At 47.3% G+C, this 24,728-nt stretch overlaps 3 protein-coding genes across 6 annotated transcripts in view; 2 read left to right on the forward strand and 1 right to left on the reverse strand.

The window, feature by feature from the left end:
* The window catches only part of CELF5 (CUGBP, Elav-like family member 5), a 32,497-nt gene extending 18,190 nt beyond the window's left edge, over nucleotides 1-14,307 (forward strand). For 2 of the 3 annotated variants that reach the window (XM_014958620.1, XM_014958622.1), the window contains exons 3-12: nucleotides 2,516-2,644; nucleotides 3,228-3,307; nucleotides 4,337-4,483; nucleotides 8,576-8,720; nucleotides 9,356-9,502; nucleotides 9,710-9,772; nucleotides 9,860-9,943; nucleotides 11,009-11,152; nucleotides 11,266-11,430; nucleotides 12,190-14,307. In XM_014958620.1, the coding sequence (XP_014814106.1) occupies nucleotides 2,516-2,644; nucleotides 3,228-3,307; nucleotides 4,337-4,483; nucleotides 8,576-8,720; nucleotides 9,356-9,502; nucleotides 9,710-9,772; nucleotides 9,860-9,943; nucleotides 11,009-11,152; nucleotides 11,266-11,393 (1,067 nt within the window). In that variant the 3' untranslated portion in view covers nucleotides 11,394-11,430; nucleotides 12,190-14,307. The remainder of the gene's footprint in view (nucleotides 1-2,515; nucleotides 2,645-3,227; nucleotides 3,308-4,336; nucleotides 4,484-8,575; nucleotides 8,721-9,355; nucleotides 9,503-9,709; nucleotides 9,773-9,859; nucleotides 9,944-11,008; nucleotides 11,153-11,265; nucleotides 11,431-12,189) is intronic. The other variant, XM_014958623.1, reaches the window with a different exon arrangement.
* HSD11B1L (hydroxysteroid (11-beta) dehydrogenase 1-like) lies at nucleotides 14,117-24,710 on the reverse strand. Of its 2 annotated transcripts, none has more exons than XM_014958625.1 (9): nucleotides 24,456-24,710; nucleotides 23,740-23,785; nucleotides 22,519-22,697; nucleotides 21,207-21,337; nucleotides 19,699-19,810; nucleotides 18,759-18,850; nucleotides 17,864-17,957; nucleotides 16,904-17,069; nucleotides 14,117-14,246 (listed from the first exon to the last, which is right to left on the reverse strand). In XM_014958625.1, the coding sequence occupies exons 3-9, from the start codon at nucleotides 22,601-22,603 to the stop codon at nucleotides 14,156-14,158; spliced, it is 771 nt and encodes a 256-aa protein (XP_014814111.1). In that variant the 5' UTR covers nucleotides 22,604-22,697; nucleotides 23,740-23,785; nucleotides 24,456-24,710; the 3' UTR covers nucleotides 14,117-14,155. The 2 variants fall into 2 exon arrangements, with proteins under 2 accessions (XP_014814111.1, XP_014814110.1); XM_014958624.1 differs by lacking the exon at nucleotides 14,117-14,246 and adding an exon at nucleotides 16,001-16,648.
* The window catches only part of LOC106897755 (chromosome unknown open reading frame, human C19orf70), a 3,503-nt gene continuing 3,341 nt past the window's right edge, over nucleotides 24,567-24,728 (forward strand). The window contains exon 1 of the mRNA XM_014958576.1: nucleotides 24,567-24,719. Coding sequence (XP_014814062.1) covers nucleotides 24,567-24,719 — 153 coding nt within the window. The remainder of the gene's footprint in view (nucleotides 24,720-24,728) is intronic.

The raw sequence follows: 24,728 nt of genomic DNA on the forward strand, positions 1-24,728 counted from the left end.
GGTTACCTGCTGTTCTTCTGCAATAACCTCACTTTACGCAAAATCAGATCCAGAAGCAAAAGGCCAATGTTACAAAAGTAAGATTATATTCATGTAGCTGTATGCTCCCCCCACCTAGAGTTCCAGCTGTTTAAATTTCTAATATAACTGACTTTCCCACTTGTTTTGACACCACCCTGCCACCCTGATCCAAACAGCCTGCAGGGATCCCTAATGAGCAAGGCAAGACCATCAAGTGCATTTCTGGCTGTTAAGTCTTAGTCCGCATTTATTTGCTTTTTAGTTCAAAGAACAGAGGATTATTTTACAGTGTCTAAAATCAGCACAAATATTTCCCAATGTGTTTCTCCATGTGCTATTTTTTGGCTGTTTTGCCCACCAGCATTTCTGAGCTGACCCTTGGGTAGGGGCAGATCCTGTCATACTGCTAAGGCAGAAGCTGTGCAGTGCCTGGTTTATTAGCTCCCATGCCTTGGCTGGGCATTATTGGGCATTCTCAGAGCACCACATTTTGGATGGACTCAGCCAGCTGAATTAGTGTCTCCAAAATGCAACCATTGTCATGTGGGTGCAGGGAGAAATGTAGAAAGAATCACAAGGAAAATGGAAGAGGATGAAATTCCCAAAGGTTTAGTTATCCAAGGAATCATGGAAATGGGGAAGCTGGGAAATTTGGCCATTAGAAAATACATAAGGCCATGTATTTCAGCCACTTCCAGTGATATAAATCAGGAGTATCTGTTTGGGACTGGGTAAGAGCTTTAGATGCAGCACTTTTAATCATTTATCTGTGGTGGATTGAAGTGGCATCTGTGTTGCATGTACGTCTAGTGCCCAGAGGAGAGCAGTGCCTGCGTGAGCTGGTGCAGCCGCACAGAGCGGCTCCCTGTGGTGTCTGCATGGGGGAAGGTTGCATCTCCCTGCACATCCTCCCTCACTGAGTTTATTTTGGAAGGCACCGGCTGGGGCTGGGTCAATGTGCAAGCGTGTTCCTGTGCATGTGGGAGCCTGCGTGCTTGTCTGTTAGTGTTGTGTGTGTGCGCCTGCTTTTCTGCAAGGGAGTGCTGGCATGTGTAGATGCTCCCTGCATGTGTTCCCAAGTGTCTCTGTACATGGCGGAGCGGGGGACGGAGGGGGGGCAGGTTGCTTACTTATCTAAGTGGGAGCCATCCTCTGAGCCAAGGGGAGCAAGGAAGGGGCTGGGAAGAGGCTTTGCTGGCAGCATGAATGTGTAATGTGTCATCCATTCCTGCCATGTATACACACCACTACCCCTACAGCCTGCTCTGCTGCTATAGCTCCAAGACCTGTTGTTTTTCAGGTCACTGCACTCTCAAACAGATAGCAGCTTCCTCGCTATTTTCCCTGACATGCGTCACATTACATTGCTTTTGTTTGAAGTCAGGTCCTCTGACCCTGTCGCTAACAATAAGGAATCCTTTGCTCCTCCCTAGCCATATTCTGACACACTCGCTCCTATGGGTCCTGTCTCCCCGTGCATGTTTGGGGCAGTGGGGGAAGGTTAACTCTGTAGTTGGCACAACTATCTCCTTGCAAAAATGGAGATTGGGCCAGGATTTAGGCTGGGATTTTAATGTTGGGTTATTTTAATAGCTGTTCACAGCAATCCATGGAGGCTGTTGCCCCAAGCACTGCTGTGTTTGTGCTTGGTTGGATGGCATCAGGCTGTGTGATGGGCCCCTGTGTGTCCTGATGGGGGCAGAGAGGGGGAGAAAGTACTGTACATCTTTCTTCCCACCTCTGCACTTGACCATCACAACAAAACCATTCTCCCTTCTGATGGAGGACCCTGAGCTCAAAGTCCTGGATGTGTTGGCCAGCCTTCTAGCCCTCTGCCAGTGTGATATGGTTACCAAATGCCCTAGGAGAGCGGGGAATAGGGACCATGGAGCTGTTTGTTGGCCCTCACCCAACTGTCTTGCATTTTGCTGGGCCTGTGGTGACACAAACGGGGACCCAGGATGCCAGGGTTTATTCCAGGCCTTAGAGGACGGCTTGGTAGACATACTGGTTAGACTGGGGTAGGGGGAGGCAAATTGAAGCCAAGATGCTTGGTTACATAGCAGCTGTGGAAAGGAAAAGGAAACAAGCCAAGGGTCCTGGCATTTATTCACCCTGCCTAGCTTGGTCTGCTGTGTTTCCTAAGGTACCTCTTGAACTTCACATATCGTCCCATATGGGTATAATTGCCCAGGCAGTTTTTCTTATTACCATTTTTGTTGGATCATTCAAACGAAAGGCTAATGAATAGAAGGAAATTGCTAATCTTTTGTTTTCCTTTGGGGAGGGAAGGACAAGGGAAGCCTCAGAAACCTTTGCAGGTGTGAGGAGCCTGGGAGGACCCTGCATACTCACCTCTGGAAGCATTTTAGCAAATTATTTCCATGCCAGCCATGTTTTCAACACAAGGGCTGTTTTGTGCTTAAGTCTCCCTATCCTCTCGCTTTGGACTGTAAGCCTCATAGAAGGTTGATGTTTCTGTGTTTGCCCCTAGGGGACAGGAAGCTCTTTGTGGGCATGTTAAATAAGCAGCAGTCTGAGGATGACGTGCTCCGACTCTTTGAACCATTTGGGGTCATTGATGAATGTACAGTGCTCCGTGGACCTGATGGTAACAGCAAAGGTGTGAACCCTTCTGTGTGTTGTGCCCCTTCTCCCTGCTCTTCAGGCAGCGCTCACTTTCCTCACCACCTGGGCCTCCTTTATACTTACTCCCCTGCCCATCTTTAGGGGAACCCATATCACAGTCAGGCACAGGGAGCAGGGCAGGAAGAAGCTGCAAGGAGAGATTGGGGAAGATGGGCAGAGACCGAGGTGAAAGGAGGGGAAGCAGAGCATGATGAGTAGCTGAGTTTCTGGGATCACTGGGGAGCCTGTTGGCTCAGTCTGGGCCTGCAATTTTAAATGTTTGTACCCACAATTAGGAGTGCATAGAGAATTTGGGAAAGTGGTAATCAGGGGCAAGGGTGGAGATGGTGACATCATCTAAAGAGTATATCATCTAAGTAACAATTTGAGACCCCCTCCTGTTTTTCCAGGATAGAGGATTTGGGATGAGTAATCCTTTTTGTTCCCTGCTTTTCTTGGGGTGGCTTTCTTTTGCCCTGCCTGAGATTCAGATATCGTCTCTTGCATGATGATGCAGGGGGCACTTTCACAGCAGTCCTGTCACTGCAATCTCCTGTGCTCTTTCTGTCCCTTTCCAGGCTGTGCTTTTGTAAAGTTCTCATCTCACACAGAGGCTCAGGCAGCAATCCACGCACTCCATGGCAGCCAGACAATGCCCGTGAGTATAAGGCCAGGGTACCTACCCTCTTCCTAATTATTTTCCCATCATGCTGTTGCAGGGACCTCCCTTCACTGTCCAAAACCAGACAAGTTCAACTGCAGTTTCCAGCTTGTGTGGTTGTGGAGGGGGGACAGGGCGGGAGGTGCGCGTATCTGTGCTCTTGTGTTTAGGAACCAGCCTGTCTCCTGGGCTGGTGTGTGTATCTATGTCCAGACTCATAGTGACAGAACTTGTAGCTATAAAGGCTAAAAAAGAGAGCCAAGGACCAAGCCATGAATTTGTCTCGGAGACAGCTACCTGGAGTAGTGCAAAACTGAACAGGGTGCAAGCTCATAATTCAGCAACGTGGGCAGTCACAACTCCAGTGTCTGAGCACACTCCCCGCCTTCTCTTATTTTGGCAGCGGAGGAGGCCCCTGGGCCAGGCCGAGTGTGGATGGATGGGGATGCTTTGTGCATGGTGTGGGGTTCTGTAGCTGCAGCTGTGCCTTCTTGTGCAAGTGGAGCTGCAGTTGTGATCTTGTCTCTCACAATCTCTAACCTGGATCAGGGCACCCTGTGGGCAGGACAGTGCGTTTGCTGCAGCAGGGCTGTTTCTAGCTGCTGGGAGCTGCTCCGCCTGTCCAGCCAAGCTCATGGTGGTGGAAAGATGGTGCTTGTGGCTGACGATGTCCCAGGTGTTCCTGGCTGCCCCCTCACCTTGTGAACGCAGATGGGGATGTGCACCCACTTGTGCAGCTGTGCAAGGCCCAGGGTGTGAGGGAAAGGGTGGGCAAGGGAAGGGATGGATGGATGGATGGATGGATGGATGGATGGATGGATGGATGGATGGATGGGGAAGGGCACAGCTCATGCTCCAGGCAGCTCCTGATCACTTTCACACCAGTATTTGCTCTTCTGCTCCTCTTCCTGCTCCTTTCTGCTGCCTGTTCTGCCCCATCCCACCTTGCCTGACTGCTGACTCTCTGGCTGTCCCATGGCCTCTTCTTCTGCTGCTCCTCTCTCTGTCTCCTCTCTCTGTGCCTAGGGAGCCTCCTCCAGTCTAGTGGTGAAGTTTGCTGACACAGATAAGGAGAGGACCCTCCGTCGTATGCAGCAAATGGTGGGGCAGCTGGGGATATTCACTCCATCTCTCACCTTGCCGTTCAGCCCATACAGCGCCTATGCGCAGGCTGTGAGTATCACATATGTGTTGGGGGGGAAAGGCTGCCCTCTCGGCTGTGGGGCAACACCATACCTGGGCTGGGAGACCACAAACGGGTCTCGGTAACATGCGTGAAAGCTTCCCAGCACCTGGGAGTTGTTCCTGGCTTCAGTTTCTCCAGTCAGCAGCCTATTCTTTGTGCATTTCTCTCCTGGAAGGGGTGACAGGAGAGAGCTGGGACCTTCCTGAAAAGGCTGGGTTTCTCTGATGTGGTATAGACTGGTGGAGGTGTCTGGGGACAAGTCAAGCATGACCCAGCATCTTTCTGTCTTGTTTTGAAAACAGCTTAGGCATGACAGTCTGCCAGCGTGTGGACTCTTCCTCTGGGTTTATGGCACAAATGTGTGTCTCTGTTTTTGGAGCACCATGAGAGCCCTGGGCCCAGCTTCATGTTTTTATTTCTCTGCTGAAACTCTCAGGAGAGCCCTAATCCCCCCAGTGCTGTCCTCAGTTCCCTGGCTTTTCTTCTTGGATAGTATGACTATGGGGTTCACAGGATGCTGGAGAGGGAGCTGTGGGTATCAGAGAGTCAGAGATATTTCAGCAGCCTCTGACTCTTCTGGCAAGACTGGCTGTGCTCTGGCTCTTAGTGAGAGAACCTCATTGCCTTGGAGCGATGGTGGTGATTGCCACTGATGTTTGAGGGAGGTCTCAAACTCAGCAAGTCCCTGACCAGCTCTGGTGTAGCATCTTTTGGGTCTTCTTGGTGACTGTCATGTTCAGGTCTCAGCTACCAACTATAAAGCCCATGGAAGGAGTCTCAGAAATTGCTCAAGGCATGAGAGATCCTTGTGTCAAACAAAGAATTCAAAAGTAGATAGACACTGAAAGTAATTTTGCGGGGAGGGGAGTGCAAATAAACCTGGTTTTCTAATGTGTATGGACAGCTCTTTCAGCTCTGGCTTCAGTGTAAGTGGTTGTGTGAGGAAGGAGAGTATTGATACCTTCTAGACTTGGCCTTTGAGTGCCCTCCAGTCTTCTGAAACTCATACTGGAAGCCAGTCAGGCCAAGGCTGTGGTCCTTGCTTATCTGCATCTTCTTTCTCCTCAATTGTGTCTGTAAATTTGTTGCTTTGTCTGTGATTCTTTACTGGCTACCTTTATTTTGGCTTTCCCCTGAACTCAAGACTCAGCCTATCTCCCACTTTTTCAGGTTTTTTCCTCCTTTTCCTTCTCCTTTCCACTGATTTTGGTTCTCTCTCCTTTCCGAGGCACTGACCTCACACCTGATTGTTTCTTCTGTTGTGTCATCCCAGTCTTTAGTTTCCCTTCTCCCAGAGGAGAGATCCTAGCCAATTCTCATATGCATACAGTGTCCCCATCAGAGGGAGAGGGTGTCAACCCTTTGAAATGCCATCTAATATCTCTAGAAGTGGGAACAGAAGGGATGTGTTTCCTTGCTGAATCTTGTTACAGCACCTCCAAATGTCCTGCCATTGGCAGCTCTTGGGAGCTAGAACCTCTGGTAAGCCAGGACTCAAGGGAACTCCAACATAGCTTGTGTTTGCATGGTGCAGGGCTTGCAGGAACCCCAGGGTTACTCAGGGGCCCAGGAGGTGCAGCTCACAATTACGTGTGTAGCTGAATCAGACTGAGAGGAGTGAGTGCTGCTGGAGTGAGCTAGTGCATCATAGGCATTGGTTCATACATTCACAATGTAATAAGCAACAACTTTCTCTCCCTGCCCCCATGGGATTTGCTGCCTTGCCAAGCCAAAGCAGTCCCCAGAGTCTCTGGCCTAGGAAGAAAAAGTTTGGAGCTTAGGTTGTTTGGTTTTTTGTTTGTTTTTGTTTTTTTTTTTCAGTTCTATGTTTTGAATTTATATTAATTGCATTTTGCCCTAAAACTATCTCAAATTAAACATGAATTAATCAAAAACTATATCAGGTCTACAGTTATTCTGATCTATTAAAATATGCAAAATATTAAAAATAGCCAAACAGTACATGTTAGTTGATACAGTTTGTAAGAAAAGTTCTCACACATAGCTGGGAAATATGACCGGCTAAGCATCTAAAGCAGTTTATTTCAGTGCTTAAACCAGGTTTTGATCCCAGGTGCCCCTTCTGCAAGTGAAAAGTAAGCATTTCCTTCATTTCAGTTTATTCAACAAGTTGAATTCAGTAATTAGGTCAGATGGAGTTGGGGAACTGATTGGAAGCTGAAAAAATAGTAACGTATCAATACAAAAGAGACCTGAAGTCTTAAAAAAAAGCAACCAGTGTAATTTACTAACTGCTTATAATGCTTGAATATTTCTTGTATTTCATAAATGAGTTAGTTCTAAGCACAAAACATAGTTTCTTCACATACACCTCTTTTTTGTTTGTTCACATACACCCATACATCCCACCTCTCCCCCAAAAAGGGCTCTCCCCTCTCCTAGCACTGCCCTGTGGAGTCAGATCCACCCCAGCTGCTTTGCTTTTGCCAGGTTACAGAGACAGCAATGCCATGGAATTAGGCAATTCCTCTTCTTTTTTATGCAACAGCAAAAATGAGCTTCTGTGTGGAGGAAACTAAGAGAAGGTTTAGCTAGCTGTGAACTTTTCAGAGTTACAAGATGCTCCAGCTGAGAATCTGGTAACTAGCCAAACTGGCTTACTGACACAGCCATTTGCGGACGAGGCAGGTTGCTTGAGCGGTGTGTATTTCTGTTGCAAAGCAGACAGTGGGACACAGCTGTAGTTACTGTAAGGAGGATCTGTGGGTTTCTTGGATTTTGCCATGTGCCACCCCCAGGTCTTACGGCCTAATTGCACAGTTTCTGGAGAGCTGTGCCTGTGCCTCCACTGCTCTTCTTGCTTGATGGCAAAGACAAGGCTTATAAAGGGGATAGATAATTTTGTATCCAGAGCTACATCTTTGTTGCCAATGCACTCTGAGCGCAGTCTGATTTATCTTATGCTCCAGAGCACCGATAGCCAAACAAAACCAGAAGGGTTTTTTTCTTCCTCTTCCTACCCTCCTCTCAACCTTGTGTCCCACCTTCCCTGCTTCCCACCCCTCTTCTTTTGCACTGAGCATCTCTGCCCAGTCCCATGTGTTACAAGACCACAGGGAGGCCATCCCTCACCCCAGGGTGCAGGCCACTGCCAGGGGAACGGCTGAGCTCAGCAGATCATGGGGCAGACCCCAGACAGCAAAGCACACCGTGAGAGCTGGGCCTGGGCAGCATCTGCTTGTAGGGCAGGGTGCACTACCTCATGAGCTCCGTGTGTCTCCCAGCAGCATGCCCTTCTTGCAGAGGTAAAAGGCCAAAAGGAGAGGGATTTGGATCCCATTCTTCAAGGAAAAGCTGTGTTATTTAGTACCTGGCGCTGCCTCGGGAGAAGAGGCAGTGCTTGGAGAAGGGGCCATGGCTGGGAGGAAGCATTGCTGTGCTTGACGGCATGGCCGGGGCCCGTAGGGAGCGGGTACCGCTGGGTGCTAGAGCACCCCCTTCTCCGGCCCTTCCCCACTGCGGAAGCTCTGAGCAGGAAAGGGCCCGCCTCGATGGCCGGGAGCCCAGCGGGGCGAGCGAAGGTCCTGCAAGGGCTGCTGGCCTGCGGAGGGGGCGAGGGTGGGTGGGCGCTGCCCGGCGGCGGCCCTGCCTTTGCGGGGGAGGCCCGGCCAGCCCTGCCCAGCTCTCGGCGGCTTCCACGCGTGGCCCGGTCTGGCCCAGGCCGCCGACCGCCCCGGCCAGGGCAGCCCCTGCGTGGGTACGCGGCCGGACGGAGCTCCGGGCCCTTCTCGGGGCCGCCGGGTGCGGCCACCGTCAGCTGGGCGGGGCGCGGGGCTTCAGAGGCCGCCGCCCGCCCCGTCAGGTCCCGCCGAGTCGCTGAGAGCGCCGGGGCCGGCAGCGGAAGCTCGGCGACCCCCAGTGGCGGCTGCGGGGGATGGCGGGACCGCAGCTCCGGCCCGTCCCCGGCCACAGGCAGCGGCGGGGAAGGCGAAGGCCCGAGCTGCTCAGCCCGGTCTCCCGGGCTCCGCCGGCGCCGGCAGCGCGACGCCCGGGGCACCGAGCCGCCCCCGAGGGGAGCCAGAGCCCGGGGCCCTGACCGCGCCGTCCTGCCTTTGCAGCTGATGCAGCAGCAGACGACGGTTCTCTCCACCTCCCATGGCAGCTACCTGAGCCCGGGCGTCGCCTTCTCCCCGTGTCACATCCAGCAGATCGGTGCTGTCAGTCTCAACGGGCTGCCGGCCACCCCGATCGCACCCACATCAGGTGAGGGCCTGGTGCAGCAAGTCCTTCGCTACCAGTGAGCCTACCGCCCCAGCACTCCACAAGGTGCTTATACAGGTAAAACAGTTCCTGCATCCCCCCTGGCCCAGCGTCTGGATTAGACCACTCTTTTCTAAAAATGCGGCCTCAGGAGAGTAGTCCCTAGTGCCGTTCAAATTTCTGCAGCCTCCCCGACACCTTCACGTGTTCAACACACGCTCCCTTGCCCTTCTGCTGTTCCTCTCTGCTGCAGTTTTTCTCCCCCTGTAAAGAAGGACCGGGTCCCCAGGATTGCACCTGGTTCTATCACCATCCCACTGTAATAATATCAGCAATAATGCATATTGCTCAAGAAAAGGGCTGTATCATACTAGATGCTGTGCAAACCTGCAGTAAAAATGTTCCATCCCAAAGCTCTGACCGCAGCCAGGACTAGCAGTGCTGCATGCGCTCTTCACACTAGTGCTGCCTCTAATCTTGTGAAGGCTCCAGCATTAGTCTGTCACCTCCACATGCCAACTAGAAGAGATAGTAGATTCATATGCAGCAGTTCTGATAGGCAGATGGAAGGAGGGAGCATGGACCTCGACTTGCTGGACCTTGACTCTCACAGGATGTCCTCTCTTCTTGCTCTACAGGGCTACACTCACCACCTCTCCTGGGAACAGCAGCCATGCCAGGGCTCGTGGCACCCATTTCAAATGGATTCACTGGCGTGGTACCATTCCCAAATGGGCATCCAACCTTGGAAACAGTTTATACCAATGGCCTTGTGCCATACTCAGGTACGGCGAACAGGGGAAATAAACCATCCAGAGACCTCAGGAACAGAAATTTGCTCCTCTTTTCTGGTTTCCCCATACCAAAAACTTTTTATAACTCCCTATCAGCCAGGCACTGGGACTCACTTGGCAGGGAGGTGTGGGGTGAGGGAGAGACATACAGAGAACACAAGTGATTCCCTTTGCGTCTGATTATGTTCTTGTCTGCAGCCCAGGGCCCTTCAGTAGCAGAGACTTTGCACCCAGCCTTCACAGGAGTTCAGCAGTACGCAGGTACCAGCTTCCCTTGAATCCCTCAGGCCCTTGTGTGGCTGACCAGATCCTCAGGTAAACAGTTTGTTCTGTCTCCTTGGAATACAGCCGTGTATCCAACCACCACCATCACCCCCATTGCTCAGAGCATCCCTCAGCCACCTCCCATCCTGCAGCAGCAGCAACGAGAAGGTGAGGCTCAGGGTGGCAGTGTGTGTCCAAGGGGATGTGGGATTTGTGTAGTTCATCTTCTGCATCACAGAACCACTGGAGAGGAGGTGGCACTAATTTTTGTCCACTCTAATCTTTAATATTGGAGCTGGGTTGTGGAACCAGCTGTGTCTCTGCAGTGAGTGGACTGGAAGGGGGTCAGAGGATGCTTTTCATGCAAACTTTCTGAGCTGGCCAGATGCTGCCAAGTCCAAAGGGGATAGCGAGCACTAGCACACCAAGCTTTGACCCCCAAAGGGTATAGAATCAGTACCTTCCCTATGCTTCCCTAAGAGCACTTCCTCCCCATCTTTACTGATGCCAGAACCACACTGGTACCAGTCCAGCCAGCGTCTCCAATGCACTGTCCTCTCTCTCTTCAGCTTCCTAGCCTCATGAGTTCGTTTTTCAGCTTATTTCAAAACTGGACAGAATATGAAGGCAAAGGCATTATCTGTCTGCTCCTGCTTCATATAGCAGGTGTCAGTGAAGGAACAGCTCCTTTTGCTCACAGGGAGCAAGTAAAGGAGTGGGAATGATCAAGTCAGCCTATAAATTGGATGTGTGGCAATCCAGGAGATTTCCAGTTAGGGCTGTGGCTTGTGGGCTGATGGCAACCACCACATAGCTATGGCCAGGGAACACTACAGCAGCAGCTTTCACATGGCGGTGTCTGTTCCTAGGACTGGGAGAGCTATGAACAAGGAGTTGTCACCTCAGCTAATTTCCTTCCAGCAAAACAGCACCCAGACACTCACAGAGTTGTTGTGTCCAGCACCCCACATGGGAACTGGGCAAGCTGTCAAAGGGAATCTGCTCTCCAGAAACTCTAGCTCTGCGTATGGACTCCCAGCTGCTCTTAGAGAGCCCTCAGAACCCTCTGTGGACCAGTGACTGAGTGAGACAAGCCAGGGGAGGTTGTCAAGACAGACGGAGGCAGTGCTGGGGCTCTCCTCCAGTGCTGTGCTCTAAGTTGAGCCCATTTCTTTTCCCCTTCCTTTTGGGGGCTCTCTGTTTTGTCCCTCCCCATTGCCCCCATGCCTGCAGGTCCTGAAGGCTGCAATCTCTTCATCTACCATCTCCCTCAGGAGTTTGGAGACAATGAGTTGATGCAGATGTTCCTGCCCTTCGGCAATATCATTTCCTCCAAGGTGTTCATGGATCGTGCCACAAACCAGAGCAAGTGTTTTGGTGAGTGCTGACACCAGTGGGCAAGGGAAGCATAGTGGATAACAAGAACATTCATGTATTGGGCATGGCACCAACAGGGCCGTTATTATCCATGCCTGTGTCCTGTTCTTCAGGTTTTGTAAGCTTTGACAACCCATCCAGTGCACAGACTGCTATCCAGGCCATGAATGGCTTCCAGATTGGCATGAAACGTTTGAAGGTCCAGTTAAAACGACCCAAGGATGCTAACCATCCCTACTGACAGCAGTGAGCAAGCAAGAGTCACTTCTGCAGCACAGGTAAAGCTGGCACCATCACAGCACAGTGTCTACACAAGGTCTGGCTGCTCCCTGCAGGGTGGGAAGCCAGGAGCTGAACACAGTAACACGGATAGCAGGGCAGAGCCTTGCCAGGCAGGGCCCAGCCCCAGCACCCGAGCAAGGCGACCAAGGCGGGCCTGGAGATGATGGCTAGGTTCAATCAAGAGTCTAGATCATCAGGCAAGTTTAGGGCAATGAGGCAGGCCCAAGGCCAAGCCAGAGAGTCAATCCGCAGGTCAAGATCAGAATCAGTTCTGGTGAAGGTAAACAGGGCCAGACACAGTCCAATGTTTCCCAGGCAGGTCTATAAAATCACCAGCCCGTAGTCTAAGAAAGGTTTCAGTCTGCTTTCTGACTGCACCAAAACAGTGTTTATCTTCCTAAAAAGGTTTAAAAACCCAATAGTTTTGTTTTCATTTGTTACATGTGCCCTGAAATTAGTCTGCAGAGAATGCTTTCCAGGGTAAGAAGGGAGAATCCCATGATTCACAAAGATCACAGAAAACCAGAGAAAAGGTGAGACTCTGGAGGGCCACCAAAGAGCTGCCTGACCTGAGAGCTGGCTGTCAAAGAGCGAGCTCCTACCAGCCAACAGATGGGGAAGAAGGGAGGGCTGGCTGATCTTGGTCCCTTCTAATTGGGGTCATCTTTCTCCACATTTAAGCAACAGCAACTCAAAGCTTGAGGTTTGATGTCCTCCTAATCTCCCAATTCCCTCCCTCCTCCCTTTCTATTCAGGTGAAGGGAAAGTCCAGAGGAAGAATTTCTGCTTCAGGCTGATTTACAGAGAGGCCAGTAAATTTATCAACTCTTGACACAACCCCTTTCCTTTCTCTGCTTCCCACCTACCTACCCCATCCTCTTTCTGCCCTTCTCCCCAAAACATGCAATTAAAGAGAAGGCCAGCAGGAAGATTCTTGCCACAACGGACTTGCATATTTGCTGCTGATGTGGTGCATAGCAAAGGGACCAGAAAACCAGCAGCCCCTGGGGACCCAAAGCTCTTCTTCTCGGGGTATGCCTGGAGTACATGGACGAAGAAAACCTAATGGTGTGTCTCTAGGTACTGCAGTGATGTATGGAAACTTAGCTCCGTCCCTCCCTCCTGCCCCGTCTCCTGGCCCTTTCATAGATAAATATAAATATATATATATACAGTCTCTATTTTTTTTTAAAGTGGCTCACAGGACCAAATTTTTCCATTCAGAGACTGACTCCTTGCAAGAGGGATTGAAAGTTAAGGGTTTACCTTTGCAACAGTGTCTTCTCAGCAAGCACTGCAGATAGGCCTGATCATTTTGAGAGGATGATTGGATGGACAGAGAGCAAGAGAGACAGAGCACATCTCTCTGCTCAACTTTAGCAAGAAGCAAGGAGAAAGAGAACTACATACCTCCAGGATTAGGGCACAGCCAGCTGCTCAGCTCAAGTCACTCATCCACCGACCTTAGCACCAGCCTGGTTAAGGATCTCAAGAGCTCTCAGTCTTATCTTTCCAAGGGCTTCTGCAGACAAAGCTCCTGGAATTTGGTGCCAAAGCCTATCCTGAGCACCCCTCGATTAGGCTGAAAGCACAGGAAACTAGTCCCTTTACCTACAGGAACCGTACTGGAACACGTAGCACAGATCTGTATTTCATAGCTCTCCATGGTAACAGCATTTTCTTGACCAAGGTAAGAGAAGATGAGAGAGTGCCGAGCAGATGCAATCTCCAAAACAGAATGACAGAAGCCTCCCAGGGGCTACAGACTGCCTCCCCACATCGGAAATAACCTAATGCTGGTTAGCAGGCAGTTCTGATTCCCAAATGAAATGGGACATTTTCTCCATCTGCATCTAGCAAGAGAACTCACCTCTTACACCCTCTGCAAAGCTTTCCCAAGCAGACACAAGGATAGTGTGACGAAAGAGGGTTGCCATTCTGGTTTTCTCCCCACCACTCCCTCCAAGGAACAGTTTATACGTTATGCAGCATGCATAGGTACAACTATATACAGCTATGTTTAAGCACAGAACACAGTTCAGAGCTTAACAAAGATCCCCTGGGGGTGGGGTTGTGTGTGATACTGACAAGGCATATCCATTTAACAACTTGAAACTGTCTCTTGAAGTTTCTGCCAAAATAAGGAAAGAAAAACAAACCAAACAGGACAAGAACTAACCCCACAAGCCTTCTGAATGATTAGTTTCAATATTCCAGAGTTTGATAAGACACCAAGAACATTCCCCTCTCTATTTGTGTGTGCGCGCGCATGCGCGCGTTCAAACACGAACAGAGGGTTGGTGGAGATGGGTTGATGCAATTGATGCTGAAGTAGGATATGGGGACTTCAGAGAACCTCAGCCAATTCTCATCCTCCTCCAATTTCCCTTTGTTCAGATGTTCATGGCACAGTTCTCTTAAGTACTTGCACATCGCCTCAACCACCCCTCTGTATCTGATGCTGAGAGTTTATGAGAGATGGATGAAGCTGTGTGAGTCTGTGTGTTTCTATAGTCCATGTTTACGTATTGTAAATATCATTTTTATACTTAACATCTATTATGTATGTGATTTGTATAATGTACTTTATTTCTGCTACAAGTAATTTCATGAAGTTTAGACTTAATCTAATTTTGAACAAAAAAAAAAACACAAAAAAACCCTAACAAATGCAAAATGGGAAAAAAAAAAAAAGGACTGGAAATTCTACGTCAAGCTGGTTTAAAACAAGCATTTACAGTTTCTTCCATCACAGTTACTGATGTGACTGTACAGGTGCGATACAAGCTTCGTCAATGTCAAATTCCTCACTCTGGTAAAAAAAAAAATAATTATTTAATAAAAGTTTTACTTGCTAAGTAGCCGGGGATTTACTTCATGTGTTAGTTGCACCTGCTTTAAAGATAATGCTTACACTTGAAGACAATCACCATAGGCCTAAGGTGAGGAAAGTCTGTTTCCATTCAGCAAATCATCTGTTCAGTCAGTTAAAAAGCATTTCACAGAGGGATGGATGACAGAGCCCGAGTTCTACAGAATAGAACCGTGCCTTATTCGGAACGCCACACAGTGTCCCTGTCTCTGAGAAGGCTGGCTGTGGATTTTTATTCCAGTCTTCAGCATGTGATCCCCAAAATGCAAGTTTGTTATATTATCCCAATTGCAACAAATGAGTTCAGCAGCCAAGCTCCAGCAGAGCTAACCACAAACCAGTCACAGCTCTTGTGTGCAGGTACCAGACATCTTTTTTAAGAAGTCCGGTGTATTCTGCTCACACCCAAGAGAACAAAACTAGTTCTGTCATCAGCACCTTAATGGAAATCAACCACTCAATCAGTCGAGAACCAGCACCCAGCCCATCTGACGCTATGCACGGAACCAGGGAAAGCAAATGCACAGGTACCTCATCTCAGCCCTGAAGGTGAGGAACGTGTATGGCATTGGTAGCAAACCAACTCCATCTGCCATGCCCATGGTTCAGTTCCCCTTCTAAAATACCAGTTTCCCAGGGCCCTTCTGCTTTGAACCCGCTATTTAATGGTGCTGGAGAAGAGCAGAATATGAGCAGAGAATGCAATCCTTGCCTCTGCACCAACACAGTTGTGCAGTGACCGAGTCAAGGTGTGTCCTGCAAACTGTCATGAGAAGCAAGCAGGTGTCTGTTTTAGAAGGGCAAGTTCAAACAGCAGAGTTGTTTCCACACAGCTCTGTAGAAAACTTTGTCGTGTCAAAATCCAGTCAATGGCAAGGACAGGAAGGAGAACACTCTGTTCCTATGATGTGAATAAAGTGTACTTGAGACTAAAAGTGCCACACACTATTCCTGGTAACAAGAATAAGAACTCAAGCTGCAGTACCATCTCTTGCAGGCACAGAAGTTTTTATATTTAGCTCGGAACAGGAGAGCACTTAGTCTAGCACTTAGCTGTCAACCGAGCAAAGGAGGGGGGCCATGCAGTGACCTTTTCCCAGGAAGCCACCTCTCAGCAGCTAGAGTGTACCCCTCAACTTGCTTTTCTTCTCCCTGGAGAAGACCAGCTATTATTGAAGAAAGACTATGATTGGCAAGGCTCTGTGCACTCCATTCTAGTTCTATATCCCCTAGATAAGCCTGGTTTTTAAGCAATACCTGGCTGTTCCAATGAATTCCAAATCTGCTAACCAGTTTCTATAAAATGTTCAGCTTTCAAAGCATCTTAAAATTCCTTCAGGATTCATGCATTGTGGACAGCAACACCACACAAAATAACCATCCTCTCTGACACCAAGGAGCCCACATAGGATCTTTTATCCATCCCAGCTCAGGAAGATTCAAGCAGAGACTGCTTTCTCTTAGCTGCTAGAACTTACAAGTCATGACACATATCCATAGGAATAATGTTAGGGAAGAATTCCCTCTTCCTTCAATGCAGGAATTGTCAACCCATCTTGGCATTTGCAGCAAGGAAGAGCTGATTTAACAGGTCTTGTGCAGTCAGCAAATGTCTGCCAACAGGCCTGTGCACACACAAACCAGGTCACCAGCCTTCCTTCACAGAGAATGCATCAACATGTAACGCTAAGACATTTAGAAAAAAAAAAAGTTTAATAGAGATTAAAATTCTATGTATAGGAAGCAAGAAGGTTCACAGAATCCACAAAACAATGAAGCAGTGGAGCAGGATGTCCCAGAAATGGTCAGACATTTCAGGACATCCTGGACAGATAGAGGTTAAAGCCGGGACTGAGAGAAGACTGGAGGCAGTAAAAGCAGACAGATGAGGCTGAAGGCGGAGAGATGGGAAGAGGGCTAAGACAGAGTGAACAGTGGGAAAGGTCTGACTGATGGGTAGAAATATGAGAACTGTGGCTGAAGCAGGATGAGAGGAAGACCAAAAAGAGTCTTATGAAAAGAGCTCAGGTTACTTTGCTACCACCGCTACCTTGCTCCTGCTTGACACCAATGGTTGAATGGGATGCTTAGTGGGACAGGGGAATGTGATTAAAAAGGACATGGGATGGGAGAGAAGACTGCAACTAGGCATCCCTCAAGGACTGCTGTAGTTGTAGTAACTCTGTAAAACCTGGTCCCGGTTATAGGGGAACAAAACCCAGAGACGGCACACGTGCTGTAGCCACCATGGGTAGAAAACCTCCTGCAGCCGCATGGCACCCCCTTGGATAATGGCAAGTGCAGCTTCAGGAGCAGGAGAAGCAGTTAGGTACACTTTGCCCCTGGAAGGAAACAGCCAAAGGATCACTTAAAGCCGTGCAGACTGACCACCGCAGGGTTCTGCGTGCTCATGTTCCATGCTGAGGTGAACATGCACAACCCCCTTGATGTATCCAAGCTGATGCATTCTTGCCATTAGTTTTCCCGCACATCCGAACAGATGCTCACACCATCTTAAACACAGATGTAGTGCATTTTTTGCATGCTTTCAAGAGACTCTCCCTCCCAGACTGCTACATCCTCTTCCAAATACACACCTGGTATTCTCTAATGCTGTATCAGTATCAATCAAGCCCAGGATGCACAGTGTGACAGAGACGGTTCTCTTCTGCATGATGAGTTCATGGCGCAGTGAGCTGAAGAATCCATCCAGTGCAAACTTGGTGGCGGAATATGAAGTGGTGAAGGGAGTGGGTATTTTCCCTGGAAAGGAAAAGGAGAGAATGGAAAACACCAGGAACGTGGCTGTAAGGGGGATAGTACCGTTGAGAAAGAATCTGGGCAAAGACAGAAGCTTTGCCATCCTACATCAACCCATGTTCTGTTCAGGTGACTTTCCCTCTATTTCTAGTTACATGCAGACACTTTAGAAAATTACACCACTTTATGTGAGCACATCCCAGCACAAAAGCCACCACATATGTGGATAAGAGGACAAAACTTGACCTATACAGTAACCAGGTCACATACTGGGCTTGAAAGCCCAGTGTGACGGTCTACCTGCAGCCTACCAGGCAGGGATGAGCCGTAGTCTGAACTTGTGTATGGTGACACAGGTCCCTTGAGCACACACTGAAGACTTTCTTCTGCCTTTCCATCCTGTATGGTAGGTGCAGCTAGTCAACAGCCTGCTATTCAGGCTGCTCAAAGACAGAAAGTCTTAATGTGGCAAGATGGTCTTAATGCTGTGTCAGAAATTGAGGAGAGATGGGCTTAGCTGTGAGGGACAGGAACCAAACAAGCAGATCTGGGTACACTGTGAGTGAAGAGCAAGATTCAAGGTATAATGTAAATGTAAAATGCAATGTAAAATGGTGCAACGTAGAGAAGGCATTCCAGAAGACAAGAAGGCCAGACCATCCTGCTTGCTACTATAAAACACACATCTTGAAAACATTTTGAGGAGTTGAAGGACACAGAGAAACATGATGTGCTGGGAACCATTGTTTACACAAGGCCAGCACTTATGCCAGTTAAAGACTTCTCCCCTCGCTAACCTGTGAGGGAAGAAACAACCACCAGAGAGCCTTTATTCTTCTCCAGGGTGGGAAGAGCTGCTGTTGCAAGTGTCACATAACTGAAGAAATTCACCTGCAATGATAAAAGTAGACATGAAGAAGCAGAGGGTTTGGAGGGAAGGTCAGCATGAGCTAGAAACCCAATACAGTGGTCAGGAATGGAAAGGAGCATGGCTTGGATTTGCTTTTTCAAACAGCAAGTGAAAAGAATCATCTGTGTGAGGATGGGGACAAACATTGCATCCATGAGTCCTTCAGATTCCAGAAAAAGCACTGGAGAAGAGTCAGAGCCAAGATTATTCCTGGACTTTAACATATAGATTTATTGACAAGAGACAATTAGCTGTCCCTGATTTCTCTATATGCCATTTTTTACTCTGCAATTCCTATCCAGCAACAAGAACAACAGTAGTGTCTCAATTTGGTCCTCTTTTAAATTTGTCTTGACCGAACTCAGACTACACTGCAACACTACAACAGCATCTCTGCTGAGCTTGACTGCTCAGAAATAGCAGGAAATAGATTAGCAGGAAATGCTTGCTCCTCACCTCTTGGCCTTCCTAAACTAGACATACATTGCACAACTGCTCGTAACTACCCATCAATCCCTAACAATCCTGTGCTAATGGGAGATAAGAAGGAGAGAAGTGAAGATCTTCCCAGACATTCCTCTACACACATATACAAAAACTGAGCAAAATACCTGTCTAGTAACAAAGCTTCCAAATCATTTGACTTGAAACATGAACGAAATAAAAGGTTTGTTCTCAGCCATTGCCATAGACTTGAATTTGCTTTTGAGCTTCCAAAGCTGTCCCAGGAGAAGCCAGACTCACCCAGTTCCAGGTGAGCTCTTCCTGCTGCAGAACCTCACCTGCATGAGCCAGCGGGTGTATGCCGTATCTCCAGACCACATCTGAAAACGAGTGACACCAATGTGGTTCAACACCACATAATCCAGTCCCCCTGCAGATAGGAGAAAAAGCAGTCAAACAAAGGGGCCATCCCCGTACCAGTAACCAAAGAAACTCAGAAGTGCCAGCAGGAGGGCCGAACCAACCAGCCATGCCCTCAGAAGCCTAGAAAGTGGTATACCGTGAAGACACATGAAACATCTCCATCTGGGAGCAGCTTTTGCCTTTTCCTCAGGGGTAGAATTGGAAGGAAAGCTGTTCTTTGACAGCAGCTCTCCAACATGATATTTCAGGGTAATGCAAACTTGGAACTTTGTTTTGGTGGTACACTCTATTTTCAAAGTTATATAAATTTGTAACAGAAAAACTATGATTGATATGGGACTGTATCTGTGCAAAAGCATCAGCAGAAACAGCAGAAGATTTAAAAGAAAGGTGTGAATTGATGGCTGCTGGACTCGCAGGTCATGCAGATCACAGCACACTTACACACAGTTTCTTAAGACAACCACATCAGGAAAACCCAGAGTATAATGAAGTAATTAAGACACACAAATAATGGACAAAAGGATAGTAAGTATACTAGAAAATGCTGCCTCCTGGACTCAGGTAAATTACAGAAACCCACATCTTTCAATTCCAGGGTTACCAGAAACGAGACAAGATTGGCAGAGCCATAAGAGCTGGGATAAGAGCTGTGTCATCATGCTTATCTCTGATCAGTTGCATAAAACTCACATGCCAGTATGAAGCATGACATAGCTTGAGAACTATAATCTCTGAAAGGTGACTAGGCCAGGTTTGATCTAAACCTTTCTTGAAAAATGAAACATGGTATAAATTGGATTAAGAAGCAAACTTTGTTCTCTCTCCTCAGTATCTCATTTTTCTTCTGCTTACCCAGCTTTTGGACAGCAAACTGAACCACCTTTTCAGGCTCCGAAGGGGAAGACATATCTGCAGGGATATAAAATATTTTCTTTGCTCCCAGTGTCAGGCATTTCTCTACCACCTTGAAAAAGAACACACACACAAATTAAACAATATGGAATGGGAGGAAAAGAATAGACTTAAGGGTACTGTAAGGCATTGTTTTTCCCTGTACTACCATCAGTGAGTCAATTCAGGAAAGAGACACCCTAATTTTAAATTTTAAATCTACAACTATTCAGACCACAGAGAGCTCATTTTGCATCCAGACTTTGTTTAACCAGACAGTTAGAGATAGCTCAACAGGATGCAGATTCAATCTACCTGAGAAAAGGGTCAAGATTCACCTGAAAATTAGTCTTCTTCAGGAGAATTCCTCTGGAATAAGGGTTATGCTTTACATTAAGTTCTTCTTTTTGTTCCAAAAATATCTGGTAACGCTCTAGCAGTATTCATCTTTCATAGTTCCTTTGCTATGTTGCATACGTGAAGGTGCACAGTAATGATACGCATTTTAGTGATTTGCTGAAATAATGCTTTCCAGGCATTAGGAACTATCCTTATGCGCACTGTCCCCAACTCTCCTTTAGCAGCATTTCATAGTCAAGAACTTTCCTTGCAAGTCACCTATCCCCGCAGTTTAGGAGACCTTCTCTAAATACTGTCCCATTTTATAAACCACATGTAAAAGAGTCTCATCTATTTGAGCTGGTCAAAAATTATTTAACCTACAAAAAGGTTTGAGTCTTTAACATAACACCTACAAATAGAACTGTTTGTACTCTGAAAAGCTGGACGATATCACACAGGAATTGTAGTTCATAGAATCACAGAGTATCTTGAGTTGGAAGGGCCCCTTAAGCATCATTGGGTCCAACTCCCTGCTCCTTGCAGGACTACCTAAAGCTAAGTCATATGACTAAAAGCATTGTCCAGATGCTCCTTGAACTCTGACAAGCTTGATGCTTCTCCCGGAGGAGCCTGTCCCAGTGACTGACCACTCTCTCAGTGAAGAACCTTTTCCTAATGTCCAATCTGAACTTTCCCGACACAGCTTCATACCATTTGCTCTTGTAAATGTTCAGGTAGCAAAAAGTTCAGGCAGTGTATATCCATCTTCCTGTACAGGCCGAGCTCCCTTCTGGGCTACACCTCCTCAGTATGAGTGTTACTGCCTTCTCTTAAGAAAAACCAGGCACATTGCAGCAGGCACTGGTATATGGCAACACGAAGTAGTCCATCCAGGAGATCAGTTACAGAGAAGAACGGCACCAGACACTGCCAGAAAATCAGGCTTAAAACATGTCACTGGAATGTTCCATCTTTCTACATAAGTGGTAAGAATTTTGAAAGTAACTAAGCTGGTTTTGCTCAACAACAGTTCTGGAGGAAAATTTATCACGCTGACAATTCATTTGTTGTTTTTTTGGTAAAAGTCCAAATCTCTTATGTTTTCCATCATACAAGGAAGTTCTTACCTTCTGCAGCACAGCTTCCCTCCTGGCAGTCAAAACAACCTCAGCACCAAATCTGGCATAATGATATGCCATCTGCTCTCCAATCCCAGCACTGGCTCCAGTCAGGAGAACACGGACACCAAACAAGCTCTCTTATTTATGGGAAAAGAATAAAAGATAGAGAAGTGAAGGAAGCAGCAGAGGAGCTGCCCTTAACCACTGGCAGAGCTCTAAACTAGAAAGGTGTGTATTAAGTGCTCAAAAGTCTTCATGCTTCTGCAAAACTAGAAGAGGCAGGACTGACCTGAAGAAGCCATGAGGTTAGCAATACCTTCCAATGCTTGCTACACTGAAAATAATAAAAAATCATCTAATCTTTGAAGAATGAGCTATTTTTCTGTTCTGACAGGTGCTTACAGCAAAAAGGTTAGTCATCAGTTACCTTATGTCAAGCAGCCAGCCATACTGATCTGTTTTGGCCTGGCTAACAGGAAAGCTTGGCCAGTTCAACAAGCTCCAGTACATGGCAGTCAGCTTAGCCAGCTCCACAGCCCCAGGTTCATACTTCAGTCATGGAGCAGGAGGCTCAGTCTGACCCACTCAGACAGCAGCTGGCATGCTAGAAACCAAACATCCAAGACCTAATTCACCATTCCCATCCCTCCCCCCTAGCTCAGCATTCTTCCATGGAGTTGGATAATGGATAAAAGCGTGCAACCAGCATGATTGAGTTGCCATGGAACAAACCACAGGCCCAACTGTCCAAGAGGTGTGTTGGTTTACTGCATGTTTGTTGTGGACATTATGCTGAGGGGATAATGATATGATTATACAGGCTGGGTGTGTCACATGCCTTTTGCCTGGGTTCCTAGACAATTATCTTTCAAGGATGAAGTTGGTTTTTATACAAAAAGCTGTACAACTTAAACCAGTCTCTGGGCCTCCTGCCTTGTGCATATAATTTATTCTTTGCTATTAGTTTGGAGACATGTCAGCCCTCTTGTGCTGGGCACTGCACATCTATAGAGCTGGTTCTTGACCCCAAGAGTTTGCAATCAAAACAGAAAAAGAGAAAGGCAGTGACAAAGTACATATCATTTTTTTTCCCACAGAGGCAGCAGGATGCCTTGTAGGTGCTATTAAACCATTTGGTGTTTAAATGTTTAAAGTTTCTCTTTATTACTGGAAACGAAGCATGGCTTTGGGGCCACCAACTCGGGTAAGGCTATGGCCAAGAATGAGACCACCAGTCAGAGTCTGGAAATTCAACCTCTTCTCTTAGGTGACTTATATTCCAGTTTGGAATGACACCCCCCCACCCAGGTAAGCCTACCTGGGCTAAACGGGTCTTTCCAGAAGAAAGCTAGGAGCCCAGCTATGATCCCTGTAGCACAAAGCACTTTTCCAATTGGCTTCATATCCCTCCAAGTTATGAAGAACGAAGTGAAGTCCTGAAACAGAGGACTCCAGCCAAAATACTGTAATCTTCTTCCTCTGATGCTGGAAGCCAACCTGCAAGAGGCATGTAAAGTCCTGCATTTTTGTCCTGCATATTAGAGAGGTGCTGTGTAGAACTGAGACTCCACCTGAGAAGTCTCCCCACTGGGAGCCAAAGTCACCTTTGTCAAGAATGAAAGATAGAGAGGAGGGGATCCAAAAATGGCAGAAAACAGGTCTGGAAAAAGCTCAAAAAATCATCTCATCTATCTTTCTGCCTTGCTCAACTACTGTTTTCTCAGCCTTTCATTTGCTCCAGGACAGACCGTCTGGCCTTTGTTCCGTATTAAATGAAGTGCACTGGGGGAATTATTTTTAAAATGTCTGTCCCTAATGGAACACTCCACAGAAACTTGTGGAGTCAGCACCAATTCCTCATTTAAACCAAAACTTAAAAGTCCAATTTTACAGTAAAAGCCTTCTGCATTTCATATTGCTGCATTCTATTTCAGAATCTCACAGATATAATTGATGTAAAAATACATCACAACTGAAAAGCAAAATTAATTAAACAATTACCTATTTTCCAAAACAATATATTATCTGCAGCTGTCAACAAAAATTTTAAAAAGATATCAAATCATGCTGATTAACTATGTTTAGATGTACTTTTCCATGCTTTGGGAATTATACATGCCTGCCATATGTTAAATGGTGCACAAGGAAGGGCAAAAGGTGAGGTATTTATTTCTGTACTGCTCCTTCTTTAGAACTTGGGCTGCAAAAGGAAAATTCAAACTTTAAGTCAGTATCGAAACTTACTGATACTACTAGCATTCATTTGCCAAGCTGAGTGTCATTAGCCAGTACTATTCTCTATATTTTCGGAGCTTTTCTGTCTTCACAAATTCTTTAGTAGCCAGAAGCAGTTAGATACAGTGAATATAACAGGAATGAAAAAAAGAAATTCTGCAGTAGTTCCAGAAACTCTTCTGCAAAATTCACTTCAACGACTTCCACAGTTCTGCAAACATGTTTAAAACTAGCTTTTTTGGGGGGAACAACGTATCAGGATATGGCTAATACTTCGTGAGATAATGAAATTAACAGTTCTTACCCAGGGTAGAGATGATCATGGACAGAAGTCTTTGCAGGACTAGGGCCTGAAGAAAATAAAAGGGAAAAATGGGAACAAGTATGAACTTCAGTAGCTGGAAAGTTCTGAGACAATACAGTAGGTATTCTTGAAGTTGAGAAATCAGAAGGTAGATTTAGAACTCAAGGGTTTTAAGTTAAAATCATAATGTGATTTGACAACACATATTTTCTATTAATGGTTTCTATTTCTACTCCCCTATTACGAACAGGAGATCCAGGTCAGCTGAATGCCAGTAGTTCAGGCCATCTAACATTTTTTTAAAGGTACATGAACCAACAAATAAATATGCTCTGTTTTGAACCTGTCTGGATTTTCTTAGGATTAATAAAAAACTGAAACAGATGCTCACACTGAGAATTGTGATGGTTTCCAATCATGACAGATGCCTACAGCATGAGCTGGCTAAATTTTATGTAAGCTTGTACAAAGACTAAAAGGTTATTAGCATAATTAAAAAAAAAAAAAACAAAAACAAAACAAAACAAAAATAAAGAGACAAAGAGAATACATCTGATTTTAAGAAAAAGATCTTTCGCTGGCAGTTCCCACAGCACTCTGAACTCAGCCTCTATACAACACGATTTCTCCCTACTCTACATAATCTTACAGAACGTTTAATTCATTAAAGACTTATTATGCTGACAGCTGATAACATTAACCACAAAAAGCCGTACCTCAGGATAACCGGCGCTTCTTACGGCGCAGCCGAGGAAGGGAGCAGCACAGTTGACGGGATCCAGTCTCGTCAGGAGCCGCGGGGGCGAGCCCCCCCGCCGAGCCCCAAGATGCCGGCGACCGGCACGAGGCGGCACCGCGGGGACCCGCTGAGGGGGACGCTGCCACAGCGGGCGCTCGGGCCGGACCCCGCCCCGCCCTACCTGCGCGCGTGGCCGGCCCCACGGCACCGCGACGGGGCGGGCACCGGCCCGGCTCCCATGGCAACGGCC

The sequence above is a fragment of the Calidris pugnax genome, unplaced genomic scaffold (assembly GCF_001431845.1).
Source record: "Calidris pugnax isolate Ruff unplaced genomic scaffold, ASM143184v1 scaffold425, whole genome shotgun sequence".
Taxonomy (NCBI): Eukaryota; Metazoa; Chordata; class Aves; order Charadriiformes; family Scolopacidae; genus Calidris; species Calidris pugnax.